The 24,487-nt window shown below is 41.5% G+C and overlaps 1 protein-coding gene across 1 annotated transcript in view; it reads right to left on the reverse strand.

Moving 5' to 3' along the window:
• The window catches only part of LOC129099219 (plexin-A1-like), a 207,757-nt gene that overhangs the window by 149,273 nt on the left and 33,997 nt on the right, over positions 1-24,487 (reverse strand). The window contains exons 3-4 of the mRNA XM_054608357.1: positions 20,926-20,945; positions 16,209-16,215 (exon numbers count right to left, since the gene is read on the reverse strand). Coding sequence (XP_054464332.1) covers positions 16,209-16,215; positions 20,926-20,945 — 27 coding nt within the window. The remainder of the gene's footprint in view (positions 1-16,208; positions 16,216-20,925; positions 20,946-24,487) is intronic.

The raw sequence follows: 24,487 nt of genomic DNA on the forward strand, positions 1-24,487 counted from the left end.
ACAATGCAGATTACAACAACAGAGAACATAAACACACACAAACACACACACATGCACACAAATAAAATGGGCTAATGGCCATTGAGATCACGTTGCTAGGCAACAGATACAACTCCTGCCAGTAAAATGCAGGCTTTTAGGGGCAGCTGAGGAACCGCTACTACAGGAAGTAAAAATTCAAAATACTGGAGGTTAGAAAACAGTAGAAGAGTTATTTGGAAACAAAACATCGAAGTCCCAAAAGTCTTGATCTCCCTGAGCCTACCAGGATGCCCAGGGGGAGTTTTGATATTTTCTTTAACATGATTTGCCGTGATATGAACGTCAATAACTTAAAACTGTACATGCGGAACTAACAAGGTATTCGATTGGTAATGATTTGCTTGAATAAAAAATGAACTGTGTATAAACGCACATTCATATAAACTTTTTATTCATTTAATTTAAGTGAAAGCCCTACAGTAGACAAAGAAATGGGCAATCCATAGGAGAAAATTTGGGTAAAAACTAGATAATCTTTTGAAAGGAGGAGACAGAATAATCACTACAACAGTATACCAAAATTTAAAAAAAGTATTTAAAAAAAACAAAAAACTTGGCTCTGAAAACCTGATCACAGGAACTTCACATGTTCATCACAGCTTTGAGTCGACCAGAATCAAACAAGACCCTCGAGCCGTCGGCCGAGTCAACAGCCACAGCAGCCAGTGAGCTTTGTGTGTGCAGAAAGGAGCTGGTGGCCTGTGGGCCAACTATACCAGACAAGTGGGTTTTGTGGAGAAGTTGAACACTATAGCAGGTCCATGTGAAAGCCTGTGTGGAGAGGCTTATGTGGCTGATCTGCATGTGAAAAACATGGGAGGGCTTCACACACACATTGTGCAAGGCTTTGACCCTCTCAAAGAAAAGGATACACACACATGCACACACAAACACACACACACACACTTGAACAACAAACAAGAAGAGAGGGAGGGGGGGTGTAGTGAAGTAGAGCCATGGCACACTGCAAAAAATAAAAAAAAACAGATTTTATGTCTTAAGGATTCAACAACGAGACATGACGTCTTTTTCATCGCAGAACTAAAAATGCCTTTATGGTGATGCGTGGATTAAAATAATTCTATGCATATGTACTGAATCATGTCTCTATTGTAGGTCTTAGGCAGTGCAGGCGTTAAAATAAGAAAATGAAACAGGAGCCACAGTAAACAGCGAGGGAGACTTGTGCGGCCGTGGAATCCCAATTTGTTTCCCTGTTGTTGGACCAGCCAGAGCGCCATTGACGGAGACTACCTTTGCTATTATTAGTTTTTTTCTTTTTTAAGAACGGTCCTTTCTATGCTTTTTTTTTTAATTTATTTATTTGTGAATTCAAACTCATCTGTATTCGTCTCGGCTCCGGCTTCACTCGCAGCCAAATCCTTCTCCTATGGCGTTCCTCTCAACGCCCCCCCAGCTCTTTATTCACAAATAAATATATCCTAAAGAAAACAAAAAGAAAAAAACACCTCCCTCCCGTTTCTTAAAAAAAAAAGAGCTTGGTTCGTTCTTTATTTCAAGGCCTGCTATCCCTTTCTCCTCCTCCTCTTTCTTTATAAACTCCTCCTTCCTCGCTCTCAACAACATCTCCTCATTTCGTTTTTTTTCTTCTTTTTTATCTACAAATAACGGCTTTTCCTTATAGCATCTATTGATTCTCATGGCTGCTCTTCTGCCGGTTTAATGGTTAAATGTACCCGAGCGTGTGTGATTGTGTAAATTGTGTTTCGGAGTGTGTTTGTGGGAGAAAAGTTACCTGTGTGTGGGGCAGAATGGTGCACTGGTTTATGAACCTGCATGTCTAGAGGTGTGTGACAGAATGCATGCAGGTGTGGGGGGGGAGTGTGTGTGTGTGTGTGTGTGTGTGTGTGTGTGTGTGTGTGTGTGTGTGTGTGTGTGTGTGTGTGTGTGTGTGTGTGTGTGTGTGTGAGTGCTGGCATTCACACACACTTTTATGCATTTCATTGTTAAATTTGTATTTGAGAGTAAATGTGCATATGCTATCTACCCTTTTTGGGCAGCATGTGTATTTCCTTTTAAGAGCATGCCTTAATGTTTGCATCTTTGTGTGTGTGTGTGTGTGTGTGTGTGTGTGTGTGTGTGTGTGTGTGTGTGTGTGTGTGTGTGTGTGTGTGTGTGTGTGCAGCTGCATGCATGTCTGCACGTGTGTGTTTGATAAGGTGGGAGGCTGGCAGATATGACACACCTCATCTTCCTTTCCTGTCGGCCTCTATTTTAATCTGGCAAAACAGGCTGTGCGTGTAATGACCTTTAGAAAGGGTGAAGATAAGTAGATGAGGCTGACGGTGAGGAGTGTTGAGTTACTGTATAGAGGAACGGGTGCTGAAAATAAGGGGGTAGATGACAGAGGGAGGAAGATAAATGGACGAGGGGATGGGATAAAGTGGAGCATTTAACGAGATATATGCAGACGGGGCTGAGAACATGGAGGAAGACGGTGAATTTAAAGCTGAGGGGATCCAAACGTTCGGTCCGGCAACCTCATCCATGTCCTTTAAAGAGGAACATCTCCATTCTTACTTTATCAACTTAACAAGTCTGTGCTAGCATGGGGGGGCAGTGATAAATGCAAATGTGGATCCCAATGTTCTGATTGCATAAAAAAAGAAACTTTTTTTACTCAGATTGTATGCATACTGTGGAGTTCTTTGCTTACAGTATCACAGTTTATTGCAAGATATTAAAAAGTAACACCTTGTGTCATGATGTGTATTGTATCTGCAGATTCTTAATAAATAATGAATTAAGTTATTACAATTTACATTTACATGAATTTTCCCCTTTCGTGGGCATCCATCAAAGAACATTTCACTAAGATACAACAACGTCAACCTCACAGTGGCAGGTGTAGAGAGTGTGATGTGAAGTACCACTCACATGCAAACTGATGGCATATCTGAGATTTCTAACTGGTCCTGAAAACAATATATGGCAACCCTGGATAAGACATACTATGTTAATCCTATGCCGAAGTATCGCACAATTAAAGCAAAATTGAAACGGCAAAATGTACTTAGTTGAGGTTGATTTTATCTTCTTGGAAAAAAAAGAGTCGATGTGGTACATGGATTATGGCGACACATTTTCCCAAGAAATTCTGACAGAGTGGTAATTTAACTCACATGACTTATCAGCTGTTTCTGCTGTCGGATATTCCCATAACGTGCTTTTACATGGCCAATTGAAGCTGACATGAAAGAACAATTAAAACTTGCCAAGTTGAAACAAATTCCTGAGGCCCTCTCTCCATTTTCCTCTCGCAGATGGATCGGATGTAGTTTATTCACTCCAAACCAGCTGATGGAAACCCGCCATATTTGCATTTCTTTCTTTCAAACATTTCAAAAGTTTGCTTATAATTGCTTGGTGACTGACTGCTAACACAGCTTGTGTCATTAGCTAATAAATAAAGGAGGTGAGACAAAAAACTGTCAAGGGCTCAAAGGGTTAAATCTTCACCAGTGTGGAGTGAAAATTAGCAACATGGAGCCTCAGCGAGCAGGAATCTGTATGCAGCGCTTGTGCACGTCTGTGTTTCTATTTTGGTTGTAGCTGTTGTAAGTATATCAGCTCTTTAAAAACCTCCACACCTGGAATCTCTAGTGCAGCTCTACATCCTGATACCTTCCTCACACTAAATTGCTTTTTCTTTTTTTCCCGGGCACTGCTCTCATGTGGTCAGTGTTCACAGGGGTATCAGACTTTTTTTTTCTCTACACAGCCGGGGTGTCTAAACTTTGATGAGCAGTGTCTCAGAACTGCACTCCACCAGGGCGGGGGCTTGTAATTCCGAGCCGCTGAGCTAAACGCCTACAATGTAGAAGGTAATGATAAGGATAAGTGTAAGAGGATGAGGTCAGCGGGATGAATGGCAGCGCGGGATGAGGATGAGGAACTGAGCGGCGCCATAAAGAGACTGAGGGAAGGATAGAGGGATAAGGGGGAGGATTGAGAGATGAAGGGGGGGGAGGGAGGGAGGGAGGAGGAGGTGGATGGTGGGCAGAGCAGCCGAGGGATGACGGGATAAGGAGGTGGAGAGCGGTGGGGGCTGGGAGGGGGTCCTCAGAAGCCCCTGATTATACTAATCCTGGTGGACCCCCTCATAGCAGATTAGGGCCTGTACACACACACACACACACACACACACACACACACACACACACACACACACACACACACACACACCTTCTGTTGCCCCCAGCACATGTTGATTTGCCCCTCTCTCTGGCACCCCGTGGCCACATCCAAATCCCTCACAGATTGGGCGAAAAGAACAGCTAGGACACGGAGGGATTGCGGTGAAGTCACGATTCCCTCACAAACACGACTCGCTATGATTCATGCTGAACTTCTAATCAGTCCGACTAGCGTTCTTTTTAAAATTCTACTTTCTAAACTATCCACATCTATGACATCACATTAACTTCTCATTTTGCTGCAGATGCATTCCTGATGGTGATGGACGGTGGCCTGCAGGTAATGTGAAAACGTCTTCTCTAGGTCACGTGTTGGTTTGTCCGTTCTGGGCTACTGTAGAAACACGCTGGTGTAACATGGTGAACTCCACGAGGACTACCTCGTCAGTATACAGATATGAAGGGCTCATTCTGAGCTGACGATAACAAGATTCTTAGTTTCAGGTGATACACTAAAAAAAACATAGCTATGAATAGTTCATTATACTGTATTTAAGCTTATAAATCCTTCCTTTAAAGTCTTTCTTCTTCTGTAATGACCAGAACAACATGAACAGAAACCTATGTTTTATAATTTGTTCTGATCTCACCATTACAGTTACTGGTTTAAAGGTTTTTAGCCAGGGGGATAGACTTGGAGAATCTATCAAAAATCGTATCGTTTCATATCATCAGCATTAGTTGAGCTGGGCTTTTACCTTTAATACAAAGAAATTGCAGCACAAAAATGGAAACATTTTGTTCAACAGAGTTCATTCAATTGTAGAAGTTCCTACTTAGTACAGATGTAATGTTATCTGATCTCTAACCTCTGAAACATTAACATTATTACTGTAGAAGCCCCGAATGGAATCAATTGCGCTTTTATAGGAATAGTTACCCTATACAATAAAGGTTTAAAAAAAAAAAAAATGAAAAAAGAATTCTCACATTTTTACAGAAATTCTCAAAGTTTCCAGTGTTAATCGTAAGAGTTCGCTCAGATTTCATAGAGCTAAGGGGGGGGGGCTTTAATTGAGAAGAGTTTATAGGAAATAAAATAAGTTTATCCACCGTTTCACAGTCGCTCCATTGACTACAAAATATATCCGATCACTCTTCGATCAGGTAGGTTGGGTGGATGTGTAAAGTGGCGCATTCAATCCCAAAAGTGGCATTGAGAAGATAAGTCATGTAACAAAGGATCCATAACTACATATTCCTCTTTTGGGTTAGGATTTGGTCATTTAGAACGTCTGCTTAACTAGGAGCTGCCCTGTATTCAAATAAAAACGAAGACAATACACACTCAGCTCACAAATAGACTTTGAAGGCCGAGTGCCGGACCCTTAATGTAGATGATACAAAAGGAAATACTTGGACATTAAAAAGTCTAATTGGAGTGCTGTCCTCACTGTCCTTTATTCCCCAATTGTATTTGAAAAACATTTCTTTCTTTTGAGCTTTTGGACCTACTTGAGCCTCTGGAAGACTAATGAAAACTGTTTAAAGAAAGACAATTTCTAAAGTCAAAAACTTTCAAGCAGAAATTCAAGAGCAAACTTGTCCCTCCAGAGACAATTGCTCTGAATAATCCAAAGAACTACCAACATGCATTGGTAAAAAAGAAGTTTCTATAAAACTGTGCGTGTGTATACTTTCTTCAAAGCCGACTAAAGACATGCCCTTTAACCAGGCACTGAACTCTTGACTGCTGCTCGGTGGCCCACATCAGTAACCGTGGCATTGCTGAGCCGGTTCAAATGTGTAAAACTACATGGAAGCAAAGCGGAAGGGTGTTATAACAGGACATGTATGCTCAGCAAACATTTCCTGGATGAATGGCATTTAAAAAAAAAAGAATGCAGGAGATTGTGTCACAGTAAGCTACTAGTCAAGCAGTGAGAGAAGAGGGCTGAATGGCAGGATATGCTTAACGTCAGCCAGATTGCACCGTGCAGCACTTCTCACTGCGAGTGACACCGAAAAGGATGAGGAGGGATTAGAGAACACAGCGTGCTGCAGTTACAGGCTAACCGGAGCAGCATTCTAAAAGCAGCCAATTGACTGTGTTGAGACGCGGCAGCCTTTAAAACACACAACTACAAATCACGCTCTCTTTGTCAGGCACGTTTTCCCCTGGAAAATGTCACAGGGGATAAAATGTCACAGAGGACATAACATTTCTTTCTACAATCAACACTTGAAATGATGAAGGCACTTGCAAATGACAAGGTAGTACAAAATGTAAACCATACTTTGGTGTTTCATTTTTTACCTCTTTACTTAAGATTTCATTAAAGGTTTTTTTTTTCCTTTTTACAAAAAGTACCAAAACACTGGCAACAAGGAAGATCTTGGGTAGATAATAATGAGAATAAATATGAAACAAAATTTAAATCATACCCCCTAAACTAAAAAGAAATCTGGTTTGAATTGAAATCAAACACTTTTACAAAGCTTGTTTACAAGACGTTTATCTATAGAGGGAACCATAAAGTGCATCTTTGGATGGATGGGAAAAACAACACTGAATGTAAATGCTTTTGACTCTTTCAGTCCATAAAGAATTATGGCAGTTGAAAACATTTTTTTACAGCTTTGCATACATACATTGATTTCCATGTCTCCTTTCTTCTACCAGTGTGACTAGTTACAGACACAAATGTCACCTCTGCGCCGTGTTTTGTCTGAGTTTCACAGATTAGCTGGACACACACAGACCCAACCCGTGTTTCTCTTTCACAGGTCATCCAATACTCCCTCTGCAAATATTAAATCTGATTTAGATTCCACTGAGAGAGAGACGGGGTGTGGGGGGGGGGACAAACAGAGAGGGAACGGGAGAAGAGCTAGAAGAGATAAAGAGGTGAGAGACAGCTGATGTGTTATGGTGTTTTTATCATTATAATTTTGTCTCTTACTTTTCAATGATAAGCATTCGTGTTTTTACACTTCATCTCAACAAGACAAACAGTGAATCCAGTGCCAATCCCCAGTTGATTACTCACATGAATACAAATCATTTTTGGTATTATAAGTTTTCAGAAAATATATATGTTTAAATGTGAGGCATTATCAAATGTGTGAAATTTGAAAACATTTCCAGAACAGGAATCTGAACACTGGATAAAGCCAGGCTCAACGCATATTACAGTCAAAGGTTTTAACAGAGGGAATTTTGATATCTCTTTATTCCATGCCACAAATCAACTGCCATAGAAAGAAATTTATTTCTACCACTTTTACATGACTAAAATGTTGTATAAATCAGGCTATAAATGATATATGAACAAACCCCTCTGTAAAAACCTCCATGATATAGAAAGGAATGAAAGTGGAAAGGTTGGTGTATGTAAGAGCTACTGAAGTGAACATTTCTGGCTTAGAGTTTGAGTAAAAATTGAATTAAAGAAAACGGCCTTTAAAGATATGTATTGTAAATTGCATACATTTCGAAGACACTACAGTTTAATTGGGTAAAAAAATAAACTAAAAGATATCACCATGACACTTCCCCAGTTGATTACTGACATTAAGACCATTATTTATTGTATTTCAAGTTTTCTGAAAAGTTATGTTTAATTATACAAATGAGGCATTTTATTAATGCTAACTTTCGTTGAATTTAGGAGAAATCTACAAACACAAACTTCGCTAGAAGACATAAAACAAGTCAGTGAAAGAGAATGCTTTTACGTAGGATGTCGCCCCTGTATCACATTTACACTCATAACTGTTCTTTTATTTATTCTGCTTCTGGAAACAGAACATCCCTTTTATTTAGTCCTAACTTTCTCCAACTATGGTTAATAATAAATCCAGAAGCATGCCTAACCAATGCAAAGTCCCGTCTCAGACCATAACTGGACAACCGGAAACAATATGTTTCATAATAATAATAATTACATAACATACTTGGCATGGCGTTAGTTCAATTTTTCCTCCAGATTCCCTGTCACACCCACAACAGGACGCTGATTCTGAACTTAAGTAGGTCATCCATACGGGCGGAAATCAGTCCATCATCACCCACCACAGCTCCTCCATCTGCATTTCATGAAAACTGTCAACATTTAACGGTCTGTGGTGCCAAAAAGCTTAGCGACTGTTGGCCAGCAAGGCAGAAGCGATGAAGACTGAGACAATGCTTCTCCCTTTTTTTGTGTCAAGACTGAAGCTAAGGAGACATTTGCTTGTGTGAAATTTCACAGATTATTACCTCATACGCTTGTTAACTGGTTTATAATTGCCATGATTTTTGTGATCTCCAGCTGCCGCGCATAAACATTCAGTGACAATCCAAGGCAGGTGTTGCCAATGCAAATGCAGAGCTGTGAACCAAACTGGATTGGATTTACAACGAGAAAATGAGGGGAAATTAAATAAGGAAAAACAAACAGGAGATAAGTGTGAAACTGCATGAGAATGAGGGATGGAAAATGGTCCCAGCTCTGACATTACTACGATCTACTCAGCAGTTCCCTCAGAGACTGTACATAGGAAATGGACATGGTCACCGTGATGTCATCCATTGGTTTGTGGGCTACGGTTTTGAAGCACTTTTGTAGATTTTTCGCGTTCGTCACCATCCTGCTTTTTTGGGAAAACAAGAGGTCGGAGCTTAGTAGTAATCGCTGAATAAGACATTTCTGGTCGACCAGAAGGTGAAAATGAACTTTAATGAACTGGAAACACTGTGAAAGGGTAATAATTCTAACACTAAAACACAGAAACCTGTCGATCCCGAGGTAACCACGCCCCTAAAACATACCCGGCTTTGTCAATATCATGATGTATTGAAGAAGACTTGAAACTAGTGATTGAGACCATAAACTCATGCTTACAATGATGACGATAAATCAAGTGAGAAGTAGGGCCATTTTCTCAAAATAAGACTTCTTTATGTAACCAGAAGGAGTAGCCCCCTGATGGCCATTAGAAAGAATGCAAGTTTAAGGCTTCACTTTTTCAGACCCGGAAGTTGCCGCCTGATCTCACTTAAAAAATGTTAAAGGCAAAATATTCCCACCAATGTCACCTCATTGTTATCAAAGTCTGTCATCTCTAAGGAGATGAAGTACCTTTATTACTACGAAAACTAAAAGATGGCTGACAACTTTCACCACCTACATAGGGATACTAAACTAAAAAAGATGCTTATGAAGTCCCTGTAGGAAATATCATTAAACCCTTTCTAAGATTTGTCTCTTTTGACCACCAGGAAATGTCTCAAAGTCAGTTAAAAAAATCATAGTAAATTCAAGACTGTAGTCCCTCAAGCCTCCCAAACATTGCTGCTGCAGCTCTCGGATGCTGGCCTTATCGCAACCATTCCGCTCGGCAACTTTCCATGGCTGATTGAATTAATGTTGCATCTGCTAGTGTTGACATGGGAACCCTGCAGTGATATTTTGGTGCTGTCTGTTTCTGTTGGGTCTCCAAGCCAGGACACACAGAGTCACAGGCAGTGTGGCCTGGCCTGGTGAGTGCGTGTGTGAGTGTGTTAGTGTGTGTGTGTGTGTGTGTGTGTGTGTGTGTGTGTGTGTGTGTGTGTGTGTGTGTGTGTGTGTTGTGTCAGTGTGTGTGTGTAGGCCACATGGCTAAAGGGTAATGATGTTAGCAACCGGGATGATAAGTTCACGTCCGCCAAACACACAATGTTGTGGCAAAATAGCCTTCCTCCCCTTACTGTTCACTCATCTGAACTTCCTTAAATGGATTTAATAGGAAATGTTCTGCAAAGGGTTCATGCATCGCCTCCAAGTAGAAGTTCAATCAAATTAGATTGCAGTGGAGTAAGACACCAGCTTTGAATAGGAGATGACAAAAATTTAAATAACCCAAAGGCTACTGGGCCTGTTAAAAAAACTTTAGCCATTTTTATTTGGAAATACTCCGAAATCCTGACAAAGTAACACTCATTCAGGATTTTACAGATAGGTCATCTTTGTGGGGTCATCTTCAACCTCAAGCAAGACGCATGCCCATTCTTTCCCAGCTTATAATGCTGTCAACGTTCACCTCGAATATGCATTTTTATATCATCAAGTAAACTCATAAAACATTCATCAAAACATTTACTTCAGGAGGCAGTAAGAAGTGAGTAAAAAGGATAGAGAGGCGTCAGGAGAGTGGATAAGTCGACAGCATGTTTCACCAGATACCCGTCACATGTGGTGCTTCTGTCGTGCTTACTGTCAAATCCTTAGAAAATTGCATTTCTTATTTTTGGTCGTGGTGGAAGCGGTGATTCCTTTGTCGGAAAAGAAATGAACATATTATTAATCCACAAGAGACGTTGAAACGACTTGTTCGGGCAGAGGGTGTCTCCAGCTGTGATGATTGCCTCCAATTTATGTTTAAGTCCCGACTCTGACACACCGAGCTGACCCCGAAGAACAAGGACTCGCAAAGGCTGGCTGATCAAACGTTTTGTAATGCCTTGAATCTTAAAAGCTGCACTTGAACACAACGTAAAAGCTAACAGCTGACGGGCCAGCTGGTTTTGCCAACAAACATTTTTTTTTTTTTAAATGTGTTGGGGGCTTTTCTTCATGGATTAGTGGTTCTTTCACATTAGTAGTATTGGTTTAAATGGTCCAGATCAAAAAAAGAAAATAATAAAATTGTCTGGTCGTCTTGTGTTCATATTGATTTTGCATTAAATATATATATATATATATATATTATACGGATATATATGTCTTATACGGATCACTTAGAATATATTTTATTTGACAGTTCACGACTGGCAGTCTGTATTTGTGGAAATACGCCTGCATCTTGGAATTAACAACTAAAACAAAACTATTCCCCTCTCATGCTTAAAATGCAAATTGAGAATATATATTCAATAAAAGCTTCAGTCGACACTATAAAGTTTAGCTGTTATTTTTTGCATCGGTGTTATCAACCCTTGGTGTTCAACTTGTGAAAGAAAAGTAAAGGAAATACATGAAACTCTCTTTCACTGACTCGTTCTCAATCAGCCCGAACATCCAAAACACTTTAAAAACTACAGGTGAAGATCGCCACTGTGACAGCCTGTCAGCAGCTGACGGCCAGCTCGGTGTCGGGGCCCTGATAAACACACAACACACACACACACACACACACACACACACACACACACACACACACACACACACACACACACACACACACACACACACACACACACACACACACACACACACACACACACACACACACACAGATACTTTATGGCTTATGGCACTGGCAAAAAGTCCCAAAACATTAGTCATCAAAACCAAATACAGTACAATGACTGAATTTCAGAGACATGCTGTGGGGGGGCGCTCCTCACATGAATGCCCATGCATGTGCATGAGAGCTGTGGGGAAAATAAAGCCAACAGGCATCCCAGCTGTAATTAGCTAATGTTGCTAGTAGGCTCAGTGTGACGCTCACTGAGTCAGGAGTTCAGAGAGTGGCTGCAATTCACACGAACACACATACACACACACACGCCTAGTATATATAGATATATACATTCACACACTGATAATACATTTGCTGGGACACACACGCATGTACAACAGCTCACACTCTGATAGTTAGAGCGTCTGGTCAGTGTCACTGTGGTCGACACCGATATTACTGTCGAGCAGCTTGAGGCCTCCGTACCAGAAACTGGCCTCACACTGCAGAGCAGCCAGGCTCACATGCACACACACATAAACATGGCAGGGAGTCGATATACATATTTGTCATATGCAACGATTTGGGTTGAGATCTGATTTGATCAAATCTGAATCCAGTATACGCAAATTTGAAACCCAAACCTTCTCAAGCCCTTATCAAAACGGAGACATGCTATGTGATACACTTATTAAGAATATAAGTGATCAAGTTTTATGTCATAACAAGATAAACAGCATATTATTATAACCAAAACAATCTAAAACCAAAGAAGACTCAACGCATTCTCCTTGAAATGGCACAGAGGTGTTGGAATGATGTGCCGCTCTCTAACAAATGATCGCTGTTGCCAAGAGCACACTGACGGGACAAAAAATCTCAGATCATTTGTGCCTTTTTAATGGAATTAACAATTATTAGCTGCAGCAGAATGTAATTTGCAATAGGTTATGATTTACTTTTTTCCTGAGCAAAAGAGACGGTCAGTGCCGGTTAAAACAGAAATTGCTCTTTGCTAATAAAAAAAAAGGAAGAGTTCAAGAGATTTGTCGGCCTCGAAGTTCAGCGAATCCAGGCACTTTGCCAACCTGGAACCGCTTCAAAAATGTTGAATAACATTTAATAAAAGAAATTAATATAGGTATAAGTCATCCTTTTATTAAATTGGTAAAAAAAGCTATTGTTAAGTAAATCATCTTAGAGGTGGGGATAGACATGCACAAGTTGCGCAGCTAGCATGCACTACAAAACCCTGCACAGAGACGGCCTGTGTTCTCATGACAGAGAGTGGTAACAAGGTCAAAAGAGAATGGCGACAAAAGTGATGGAGAGAGAGAGAGAAAGATGGAGGGGGGAGCTCAATGCGTCCCTCAGCCTCCTTCCCCTCTCTGCAGCCATCGCTTCTTAGCATCTCTATAAACATTATGCAAATGTCTGAGCCGCCGCCGCCGTGCGCTCTAATGTCATGTTGGCGGTAACAGTAAGCAGTAATCATATTTAAGGAGTATGGGTGGGGAAATCAAACAAGGGTCTTTATTATCCGCCGATCCCTAATCCGATAAGCTGTCATCACTTCACTCTGCAGCAATGCTTTCAAAAGAAGAAGGAACGCTCCCTGCTGCAAAGGAATGAGGGAGAGGAGAAGAGAGAGAGAGAGAGAGAGAGAGAGAGAGAGAGGGAGAGAGCTTCAGTCTGACTACAGTCTTTCTCTCTCTCTCTTCTGAGCGCAGACAAATCTGGATTTAGCCCTGTTATTGTGTCTGTCGGCTTGTGGGTAATTAAATGTAGCTGATAATTTGATCTTTTTGTCTTGTGTCTTTTCTTCCCGTTCTCACAGCCGCCTTGGGAGACTACACAGTGTGTGTGTGTGTGTGTGTGTGTGTGTGTGTGTGTGTGTGTGTGTGTGTGTGTGTGTGTGTGTGTGTGTGTGTGTGATCAGACTTGCGATGCCATGAAAGACTGCGCTCGACTTCTAGACGTCTTCCAATTAGAAGGTTAAACAAAGGAATGTGTTGAAAAGCGGCTTTACCCAGGAGGACGCATTAAATAAAGAAGAGAGGGAGGCACAGGTTGACCCAAACACACACACACACACACACACACACACACACACACACACACACACACACACACACACACACACACACACACACACACACACACACACACACACACACACACACACAATAAATAATAGCTGCATTGTCTGATTTGCCCTGGCTGTGTTGTGAATGGCTTTATGGCTCCGTATTATGAATTTTACAACTCTCTCAGGTTATTATAGATATCGGTTATTATATACTGGGTTAATAAAAGTTTCAAAGCCAAATAATTCATCAGCTCAGTGTGGTCTTACTGTAACCACCGTTACACCGTTGAGCTCTTTCCGTATTTGTTACATTGCTATGGCAACGCATTTTCTAATAAACACCCATTTGAGTCACTGGAGTGGACGGAGTAGCCATGCGGTAGAGAGGGGTGAGAGAATGGAGAGAGCAGAGACAGGAAACAATCAATCACACGCCCTCCCCCTGGCGCATCTCGCCCTCCCTTTCTTTCTTTATTAAACTTCCTCTTTGATGACCTTTGACCTCGCTGTTCCCAGCTCCCCACGAGCTCTAAAAGTGAAGCTTTTTGCCTTTTGAACTCCGTCTACAGGCTTTCGCCCTGAGGCTGACTGACAAAATGTTTCTCAGTGCTTCTTTTTTTCCCCCTTTTCTTCGCAGAAATAAACAACTCACAATGGCTGACCTCGGAGCAACACTAGCAGATTACAGGTTCAATCCAAATAAACAATAAAGGGTAGAAAAAACTTTGTATATATATATATATATATATATATATATATATATACACATTTATAAATAAACACACTGCTGTTCCCCATTGGCTCCAATCCTGCTTGGTGCAGAGTAGACAAAGCCTTATTTTCTCTGTCTAATGCTTGGTGCACACTATTTAAATAAAATTGTGAGAAACCCCAGACATAACAACATATTGAACTGATTTTAAATATTTGAATCGTACTAACACACACACACCAGACGATTCAGTCAAGACGCGGGACCACACACTTAGCGTTTACACTGAACCATTCCAGACTCTGTGATTCCAGAGAATCACATGATCAAACGTGACTTCGGGAAAGAAATTAACTAACTTGTAGGCGGTCTGTTGTGGTCAGCAGGTCGCACAGGTGTGTGTGTCCTTGCACTTAAAAGCAAAATGATTCCACAAGCTTGTCCTGAGACAGAAGTTCTGTTCCTGCTGCTGACAGCCATGTCTCCGTGGGCCGACCCGGTTGGTGACCCTACCCCGGGCAGCTCGCTCTCATTGGCTTTCGGGGGTTTCGACATTTACATCACTGCATCTTTTAAACTGCAGGATTTTGATATCGCGAAGACTCAGATTCAGTCACTGCCATTAAGATAATGTCTGTAAAACCCTCGCACAACAATATCATTTAGGCGGATTGTCGTGGTGAACCAGACCCAAAATCTGTCCAATTATCCTCTAGTGTGGGGCCGGTATAAAATTAGAAAAACATTAGCAAAGAAAATGGGTGGTCTTGGATAACTGGTATTGTGAAGCTAGTTATTAACTGGCTCAGGTTTCCAGTCTGGGGTTTCCTATCTGGATATTATAGGTGAAAGAGGCGGAGTTCAGTACCACAAGCCAATCACATGCAATCACAACCGGCAAAAAAATCCAGCTATAATAATGGGCAATATGTTATGTGTCGTATCATGTGTAGAGCATTTGAGTCCAAGACAAGTTTCTCCTATGGGGACAATAAAGTATATCATATCGTATTGTAAATATAGCACATGCAAAGTAATCACACAGTTTTAAATAAGAAGCTGGACAAACACATGGAGTAATATCCAAACATCAATTTAGATAAATGCTAGGAATAAATGTGGCAATCCCATTTAGGCCTTTGGCATTTTCAATATCTTGTCTAGAGTGACTGTGGAAAACAAAATGATTATCTATAACTGGATAATCCATTTGTTTTCCAAAATGACATTTTTATTGGTCGAATCTTTGTCACATTGAACTATTATGATTAATTGATACAGAAAGTAAAGTCTAGTGGAGAGCACAAGAGTTTTGGCAATCTCCAGTACAAAAATACATCATAGTAGATCAGATGCAGCCTGTCGTGATATTACAATTACGAGAATGTCAGGTTCAAATTCAAGTTCATCAAAACAACACACCACAGCTCCCAGCCATCTTTATCTTTTATTACTCAAATTATTTTATTTAATTGCTCTCCAGACACGTAAAGTCTGATGTTATTGATATTCCCATTGATTCAAAGTAACTTCACATTTTGTTTTTCTACTACAACCTTCCTTGTGGCCTCATGTTAAGCCACTCCGTGTTTCTTTTTCTTTGATTAATGCCTGTGGTTGTGGGATCACGTATGGGCGTAGTGCTCACGACATACTTCTGGTCATGCATACAGAACAAACTCTCGAGCTCAGAGACCATCTCCGAAAGTGAACGCGCCAATGCGTTCCAGGATTCTGTTATCCCTTCGTCCCCCCCTGCAGCTCTCCTCCTAAATCTCTCCATCCACATTGTGTCATCTGTCCAGCAGAGAGAGAGGAAAACAAACAAATTTGAGAGAGAGAAAGAGAGAGAGAGACTCTTGGCTGGCGTGCAGGTTGTTTGGACTGATACAGTAGAGTGTGGAGAGACCTCTCATCTCTAATCTCTCCCCCCCCCCTTTTCACTCGCCGGTCCCCACTCCCTCCTCTGCCTCTCTCCCCAAGTCTACGGGCCTGTTCTTCCGACTCGACCTCTTCTCAGGTTCGGTTCCTTACTCGCTATGTTTGCCAAACTGAGGAGCATTGTTTGTGGGATCTGCCATCCTCATGCGACTGCAAAGATAGCACGCGTATTGAAAAACAGCATCGTGTCATGAATGCATGATAGTGGCTCTTTTTCGTGTTGTCACACAATTTAAAAAGTATATTAGGAAGAAAATAGTTACACTGGGAAAAAAATCTCCCAGTGTAACAGTTGATAAGAGAAAGAAAAAGAGAAAATTGAAAAAAAAAAGGTTAAACAGGGAAAGGAATGAAAAAGCTAGCGAGAGATCACAGTTCATACACAAATTGACCATAAAGCATCTTGGTCTTGCCAGTTATACGTAAAACATACTGTGCACAATAAATAGACTTATGGTGCTGACAAGTACTGGTCGGGTGCTTTGGAGGTGGTGTTTCTAGCGTGTTAATAAACCAAAAAGCCTTTCTTATTTTACACTGTATCAATCTGATTACACCGATACGCTCTCCTGTCCACTGCTTCTCCAACTGGGCCCTGGAGACACCAACGGGGTGCCTGCGTGAGCACCAGTGGGCCCCTGAGGAGAATGTGGAATAGTGTAATTTCACCATTGTTCAATTGACCAAAAGCTGTCCTGATATCCCCGAGTGAACCCTCTGCTCTAGGTCGCTGCCACCAAACTCCGGCTAGTGAGGTGAACAATGATGTGATTGTTTGGACAATGTGAGCTAAAGCGGCTAACATGTGGCAAGACCCGGCGTTTTTTTTACCGCTAGCGTCAGCGGCTCATGCGATTAAATGTCACCACACTCTGGGTCAGAGTGCAGATTATAGACACACACTGGGCAGCTGCAATGAGACTGGCCTCACAGGAGAAAACAACAGTGGTTTTTTTCCTATAAGGCTGACCTATGCTTTTATTTACCTTAGCCAACATTTTGTTAATTTAACCGCGACCACACTCTCTCCCTTGGTATTATAGTCCTTTCCCTAACTAAGTAGCATCATTTTTTTTGTTTTGTATATATATATATATATGTAACCATTGCATCCCCTCCTACTTTAACTACCAACCACTGATCTGTAGTTCATTCTGTACATTAGTTTATCTTTATATATCTCTATATGAGCTCTTGTTTGCACTTGTGGTTAGATGTTGAGTAAATGTTGTGTAAATTGACAATTCATCTCCTTCCTAATCTCATTCATCCTCTTTTCCCATTTCACTTGATGGGGATCATGATACTAGCCTCTGGGGGCAACGGTCAATATTTTGGGGGTTGTGGTGTAGATGGCGAATAACCGGATAACAAATATCGGGGCCAAGAAGTCCTCTTCCAATGCGCCGGCCATTATTTACAGGCCAATAAGCAACTTCGGATTTGAGAATGGAGTTCTCCAAAGCCCGCTCAAATGTGATTGGTTAATACTACTTTGACAGTAAAAGGGAACCAGAACGCTGCAGATAGCAAAATCTTGTCCCATGTAGATGATTGTTTATAGAGATTATGTCAAAACTGTATATTTTGGAGCAGTTATGTTACTGATTTTATAATATTTCAGCAAACTATTGACATTTGGTCACACACTCACTATATATATATATATATATATATATATATATATATATATATATATATATATTTATTTATTTTTTGCTTCAGTCCAGCTGATGAAATCATTTGGAATCATTGTATTTTGTGTTTTGCAGTATTTCAAACATTTGCTCATATCTTAATTTAACCATTTAAGAGAAAAATGTCTATTTGAGGCATTTTATTTTACCCCACTGACCCATCTCCTGTCACAAAGAGTAACAACTGGTCAAACAAGTCTTCTGTGCACAATTTGCTTTGTGTTTTTGATGAGAAAACCGTTAAACCAGTGCTTCCAGGACAAGTTCATGTCAGGAAAACAAATACAATCATCCACCCCCTTTATCAATCTTTGATCCTTTCACTTCTATCACTCGCCACCATCCATCTATTCCATTATTCTACCCCTCATCTCTCTGCTATAATCTCCAATTCAGCCGTCCCCGGTGCATTGTAATCTGCTGTAATCTGACGGATTAACCTCGCTGCGCTTTCTCATCAGCGGATGGTTCTGGCTCAGTGCTGTGGCTCCAACCACCACTGCTTGTTCTCTATGTGTTTATGTGAAATACAGCAAGGGTAAGCAGGAGAGAGAAATAAATACAATCACGGATACATAAAAAGAGAAAAAAATGTAGTTTGTAGTCGATGAAAGAAGAGGCATATGAAAACACCTCACCTTAAAATAGCCAAAGCAAATGAAAAGATAACTGAATTCAATCCTGCTAAAAAAGCACAAGATAAATGACAATTGTTGTACAACGTATTGTAACTTTGTACCTTTGCTGTATTTTAATCTTACAATGCAAGCTTAACGCGAAGCAATATATGTCATCATCACATCCAATAACCAGATTCAAGAGTTTTAAGGATTTATACTTAGATACTAGCTCGCCGAGTGAATGGACAAAATGAAAAATGTGAAAACAAAGAGGCTGTAAACACACACACACACACACACACACACACACACACACACACACACACACACACACACACACACACACACACACACACACACACACACACACACACACACACACACACACACACACACACACACACACCACAGTCTAGCATGGTTCTTTCAAATGGCTGGATTACTCGTGCCTGTCTCAGGAGGTGATCATGAGCACAAGACCAAATCCTGCACACGCACACGCACACAACACACACACACACACACACACACACACACACACACACACACACACACACACACACACACACAGAAACACTTCAGAGAGTGGATTAACTTCTCATTTTGGAGATGGAATGTTAATTAGAGTGCGTGACAGCTAACACCTGGGATGCCATATGAGGGTCCAGGAATGAAGCACAGAGGCACCATGTCATATTGATAGGAATATTAATAATACACACAATAACAAAATAATAAAAAACACACTGTTGCTCAGTTGAATCGGAGCTCACAGACACACACTCTGTTGATTTATACATTGGAAACAGATACTGCTAATACCAGTAAAACTTTAATGGGATGGTCCCGGTGATGTCAGAGAGGGTGGAGGTAACCGCGGAGCATGTGACGCATGCTTATTCAATTTTGCCAAAAGAAAAAGAGCTAAAAGGAATGTCCTCATCAAATATATATCTGAGCCATTTAGGAATATGACTCGAAAACACATAAAGTAGTATGCGAAATGTAATATGGTTGCATTGTGATCCACTTGGGAAAGACTAACAGCATTAGGTCTGTGGTTGCTGTCTAATTATCTCCTTCATCAGCTCATCCCCGTTCTCCTCCACCTCTCTCATTCCTCTCCCAGCATTGGCTTCTACAACTCATCTCTCTCTCTCTCTCTCTCTCTCTCTCTCTTCTCTTCTTCTATTGTCCCTCCGCATGACTCTGTGACATCAGGCAGCTTGCCAAGTCACTGTACACTTCAATTAGAGGAGGGACCTCACACACACACACACACACACACACACACACACACACACACACAAACACACACAGACACACAAACACACACAGACACACAAACACACGGTCGCCTGTCTTTCAGCTGAATGCTTTGTAAGCTTCCCAGTGAAAACCAAAAGGCTGCAGACAGACAGACAGACAGACAGACAGACAGACAGACAGTGTGTGTGTGTGTGTGTGTGTGTGTGTGTGTGTGTGTGTGTGTGTGTGTGTGTGTGTGTGGAGGACTGCCACTTGGAGCGTGTCCTCGAGTGTGACTTTCATATCAGTCTTGGTAATCTAAGTCATTCTCTCCGCTGCATTCAGATACAATAGAAAGCAGACGCGCACACACACACACACACACACACACACACACACACACACACACACACACACACACACACACACACACACACACACACACACACACACACACACACACACACACACACACACACACACACAGACACACACAGACCAGATGGCTGAACAACACCGGCTCTGGTTGGCTCTTTGTCCTGGTCCATTCTCTCACTATCAGCCTGTATATATTTCCTCAGTAGTTCTCTGCCCGTCGTGTCTGCTTATCTGTTTGTGTGTCTGTCTTAACGCACGTTTATCTGTTCGTCTCTTCCGTCCCTGAGAAAAACTGCACGGTCACTATCGAACTCTAAAAGCAAAGAAAATCGTCTGATGTGGCTGACCAGACAGACGGACGGCCAAGCAATTCCACACAAATATGATCTGGATTTTTAGTTTGTGTGCCAGATCAGTTAATAACCAGAGACGGAGAAGTTCAAAGAGAAGAGACATGGAGAGGGTGACAAGTTCACTAAATATATATATTTCTTATTAATTATCGCCAAAAATAAGAGCTTGTTCAACCAGAATTATATTGTCATAAAGTCTATACAGTTTTCAGCCACTTTTGTCTGTTACCAAAACTGGTTAGCATTAGCTTTTATAGCATTAAAAATCTGTGGTCCTTTATTCAAAAGAATGTTTTGTTATTTTAAAACCTAGGCCGTATTTTCAGAATTTTCCCATCAGATATGTTAACATGTCAATCGCCAAAACAAATGCTGAAATGTGGAGAATTGAGTCCAGTAGGGTAAGCAACATAAGCTGTCTGATTACAAAGGCCATTAAACATTATCAAAGTTTTAAGGTACACTCTCTGATTTCTGTATCGCACCCGGGCGTGTTCACGTCAATCTTCCAGAGTCCGAATGAGGTCGCATCTGTTCACTGTTTGCAAAAAGCCATGATGGCGACAACCAACACGCTGAACTCAAGGCTTCAAAAACGTCAGTCCACAAACCAATGGATGACGTCCACTTCTTATATACAGGCTACGATTGCACAGTTAACTTAATAAAACAAAGAAATCCCAGTGGGTTATATCAATATCAGGGAATGCTGCTTTGAAGAAATGATTCAAACTTAATAACTGTAAAGTGAAACACCAGACTATCCAGCGAAGGTGATGTCACACTGAATGCACTAAAAGGGAATTAATCAATGAAACCTCAGATATAACCAAAATGATCACATGAAAACTTTAGGTGACTCTGCCATGTGTGTGTGTGTGTGTGTGTGTGTGTGTGTGTGTGTGTGTGTGTGTGTGTGTGTGTGTGTGTGTGTGTGTGTGTGTGTCAGAGAGAGATTGCACATGGAGTGAAGGGTCGTTGTCCTTGATTGCAGAGGCCACTCGAGACATTAGATGCTCTCGCTGCAATCACAATGTTCACAAACGTCCAAATCAGAAATCAGGAGGCTTCAGGAGAGCAGCCAATCGATATCATAAACATCATCAAGAACGACGCGGCGACGGCCTCTCCGACACTCAACCTCCTTATTTTCCATGTCATTATACTCCTTGACCCCCACTAACTCTCTCATTTACATACGGGTGCTGACATGTTGGGTTTTAGTTGGACTAGAACACAGAGAGAAACCCGGGTTAGAAAAATGGATTAAATAGAAGCTCATGATTTACAAAACACAGCTAAACTAAAAAAAAAAATAAAAAATAAATATATATAAAATTTGTCACCTATCCGTAGATGACCGTGGATGTTCACCTCATGGAATAAACCACACAGAAGAGTTGCTTCTACCCCAATTGTATCATTTTATTTAATACATTTGCCATGAATGACATGGAGTTAAGTTGAGACATATTTTCCTCACATAACACGTCAGAGAATACGCGCAAAGGTCGTGACGGACCCCATTAAGTGGGACGTACGCCGCGTGCGTCTGATAGGTTGACAGAAGGACCGCGTGTATGCATTAGTGTATGGGTGTGTGTGTGTTAATGGACAGACAGATGGGGCAGTCTAGAGGAACAGTTGATGAAGGCTTTACACTGCAGCTGGCCCTTTCTCTTCCCCTCAGCAGCAAACACACACTCAGAGTCACAGAAAAGGGCTCCTGGCACCGTGTCTGGTTTTTTCTTCTTCTCTGTGTGTATGTGTGTGTGCGTGCAGTGTGTGCGTGCGGGCTGTTAGTGTGGCAGCTGCCCTGGCATCAGGTGGGCAGCTCCCATTCTACACCAAAAAAGCACAGCTGCTGTAATATGAAAACACACACTGCTTCCTACACTAAGTGATGAAGATGAGCTCTCACAAACATTCACACATAGGGAGTGTGAGATTCCTCTTCATGAGGATCGCTGTCTATCAGACGCACATTTACAGGTGCACATGTGCACACAAGCAAACGGACCCTCTGCAGTCCTATTCCACAAACACACGCACACACACACACAAACATGCACACACACACACACACACAGTATGTATCCTTTCCTGCGTGTGCCCTCTAATCAGATGCACATGTACTCTCACACACACACACACACACATATATACACACACAAACACACACCCACGCTGGCTGCATCCTTCCTTGATGTGATGTAGATTAACATAACAGGCACAAACACACGCTGAAATGTTTCTTCGGCCCTCTAATCAGACATAAACACAGACACACACACACACACACACACACCCATTCAGGCAGAGCATCATTTCCTTGATGTTAATCTTCTTCAACAATTTTTATATTTGCTGAATTCTCATAACATCCCGACAGCAATCAATAAATCAAACCCTGAATGATTGGCATCTTTCCCTAGATAACAGTACTATGTACCAAAGAGTACAACAGCCTGCATACACAACACATGTCCGCCCGTCACCTCTGGTATTCGTGCAGACACGTTGTGACGTGAGTGGGTTAGCCAGCTTGAATCACCGGTCATCAGCACAACAGCTGTCCGAGCACATTGCTGGCTGTTGCTGAACATCTGCATAAGTCTGTTGTTTGGGCTCCACTTGTGGCCTCGTGTGACCCCTTCCGTTGGGACATTCTGAGTCAGTGTCGGGACCGGCGGTGTCTAAAGTACATGAGTTAGGGGGACCTGGATTTCTGCAGTTTATTTCCTTCTTGCACATTTTCCATTCGTGATTACAATGTGCTGTATTTACACCATAGCCATAAGTGAATAACAGCATAGAAGGAAGAAAACGGAGAAAAAATATCTAAATACTAATATTGCCAACCAGATCATTCATGCATAAAGGCCAGTTTGGCATTTTGGCCGTCGGAATCTTGGTTTTTTTGGAACCAGAAGTGACAAGAGAGGGTAGAGCTAAGACAATTTTAGGCAAAACAACATTTTACAATGAACTTTCAAGAACCGAAAACACAACATGAAAGGGTTACACGCCAAGACCGGACAACGCTGTGTTAGCGACCGGTCAATCATAAGGTAGCCACGCCCTAAAGCATACCTATTCTTTATTTACTAAATGAACACCATGACTTGAAACAAGCCATTCAGACCATAAATGTTTACTAAGGTAATAAAACAATGAGAAGTAGGGTCATTTTCTCAGAGACTTCTATACAATCTGACTTCTTTTTGCAATCAAAGCGTCCCTCCCTGCTGACCATCAGAAAATATGCTTAAGTTTAAGGCTCTTCCTCATTGGCTTCACTTTTTCTTTTTTTTCTTTTTTAGAATGGATAAGCATTATACAGGCACATCCAGGCACATCACTTAGTTTCCATAACGGCAATACGAAAGTCAGACTCTGCAGGGGCTTTGTGTGGATTAAAGCCATCCCACAGTTGATAGGTTTAGCTGTGATCTTTCCCTTTGTCTCTTGACACTCACAAAGCCTTCCCACTTATCAAAGATTCATTAGCTCACTAATCCATCCATCTAGCTCTCCATGCACATCGTCCATCCATTAACATTGAGCCATATTCCTCCAGAGGGACTGCTGAGATAATGCCCTGCTCAAGGACACAGGGGGTAAAACATACGAAGTGATAGCCCGCCTGGGAATTGAACCCACAACCGCAGTGGCACATTAGCAGCGGCTGCCTCTAAGAAGTGATGCTGAACAGTATCATATCAGCCTGCGTCCCGGAGGTGGCAGACATCCTGCTGTTGTAATTCAGATCACTCTGCCAGCGCTATGAAGGACTATTTCTGTATCACTCCATCCTCATGTGATGCTGTGCTGACTTTGAAAAAAAGAAAAAAAAAGAAGGATTTTTACTCTTTTTTTCTCCCCCAACATACTGTCCATTTGTCTCCTCCTATAATAAGTAACACCTGGAGAATTCAAATGCAAATGAGCCTGGAGGAGACATTTTAGCGCGTGGAAGCCAGTCTAAGGTGTAGTCCCATTAATTCATTTTCACGCTAATGCATTCATTTCCCGTGTGGCAGGAAA

The sequence above is a fragment of the Anoplopoma fimbria genome, chromosome 12, assembly GCF_027596085.1.
Source record: "Anoplopoma fimbria isolate UVic2021 breed Golden Eagle Sablefish chromosome 12, Afim_UVic_2022, whole genome shotgun sequence".
Taxonomy (NCBI): Eukaryota; Metazoa; Chordata; class Actinopteri; order Perciformes; family Anoplopomatidae; genus Anoplopoma; species Anoplopoma fimbria.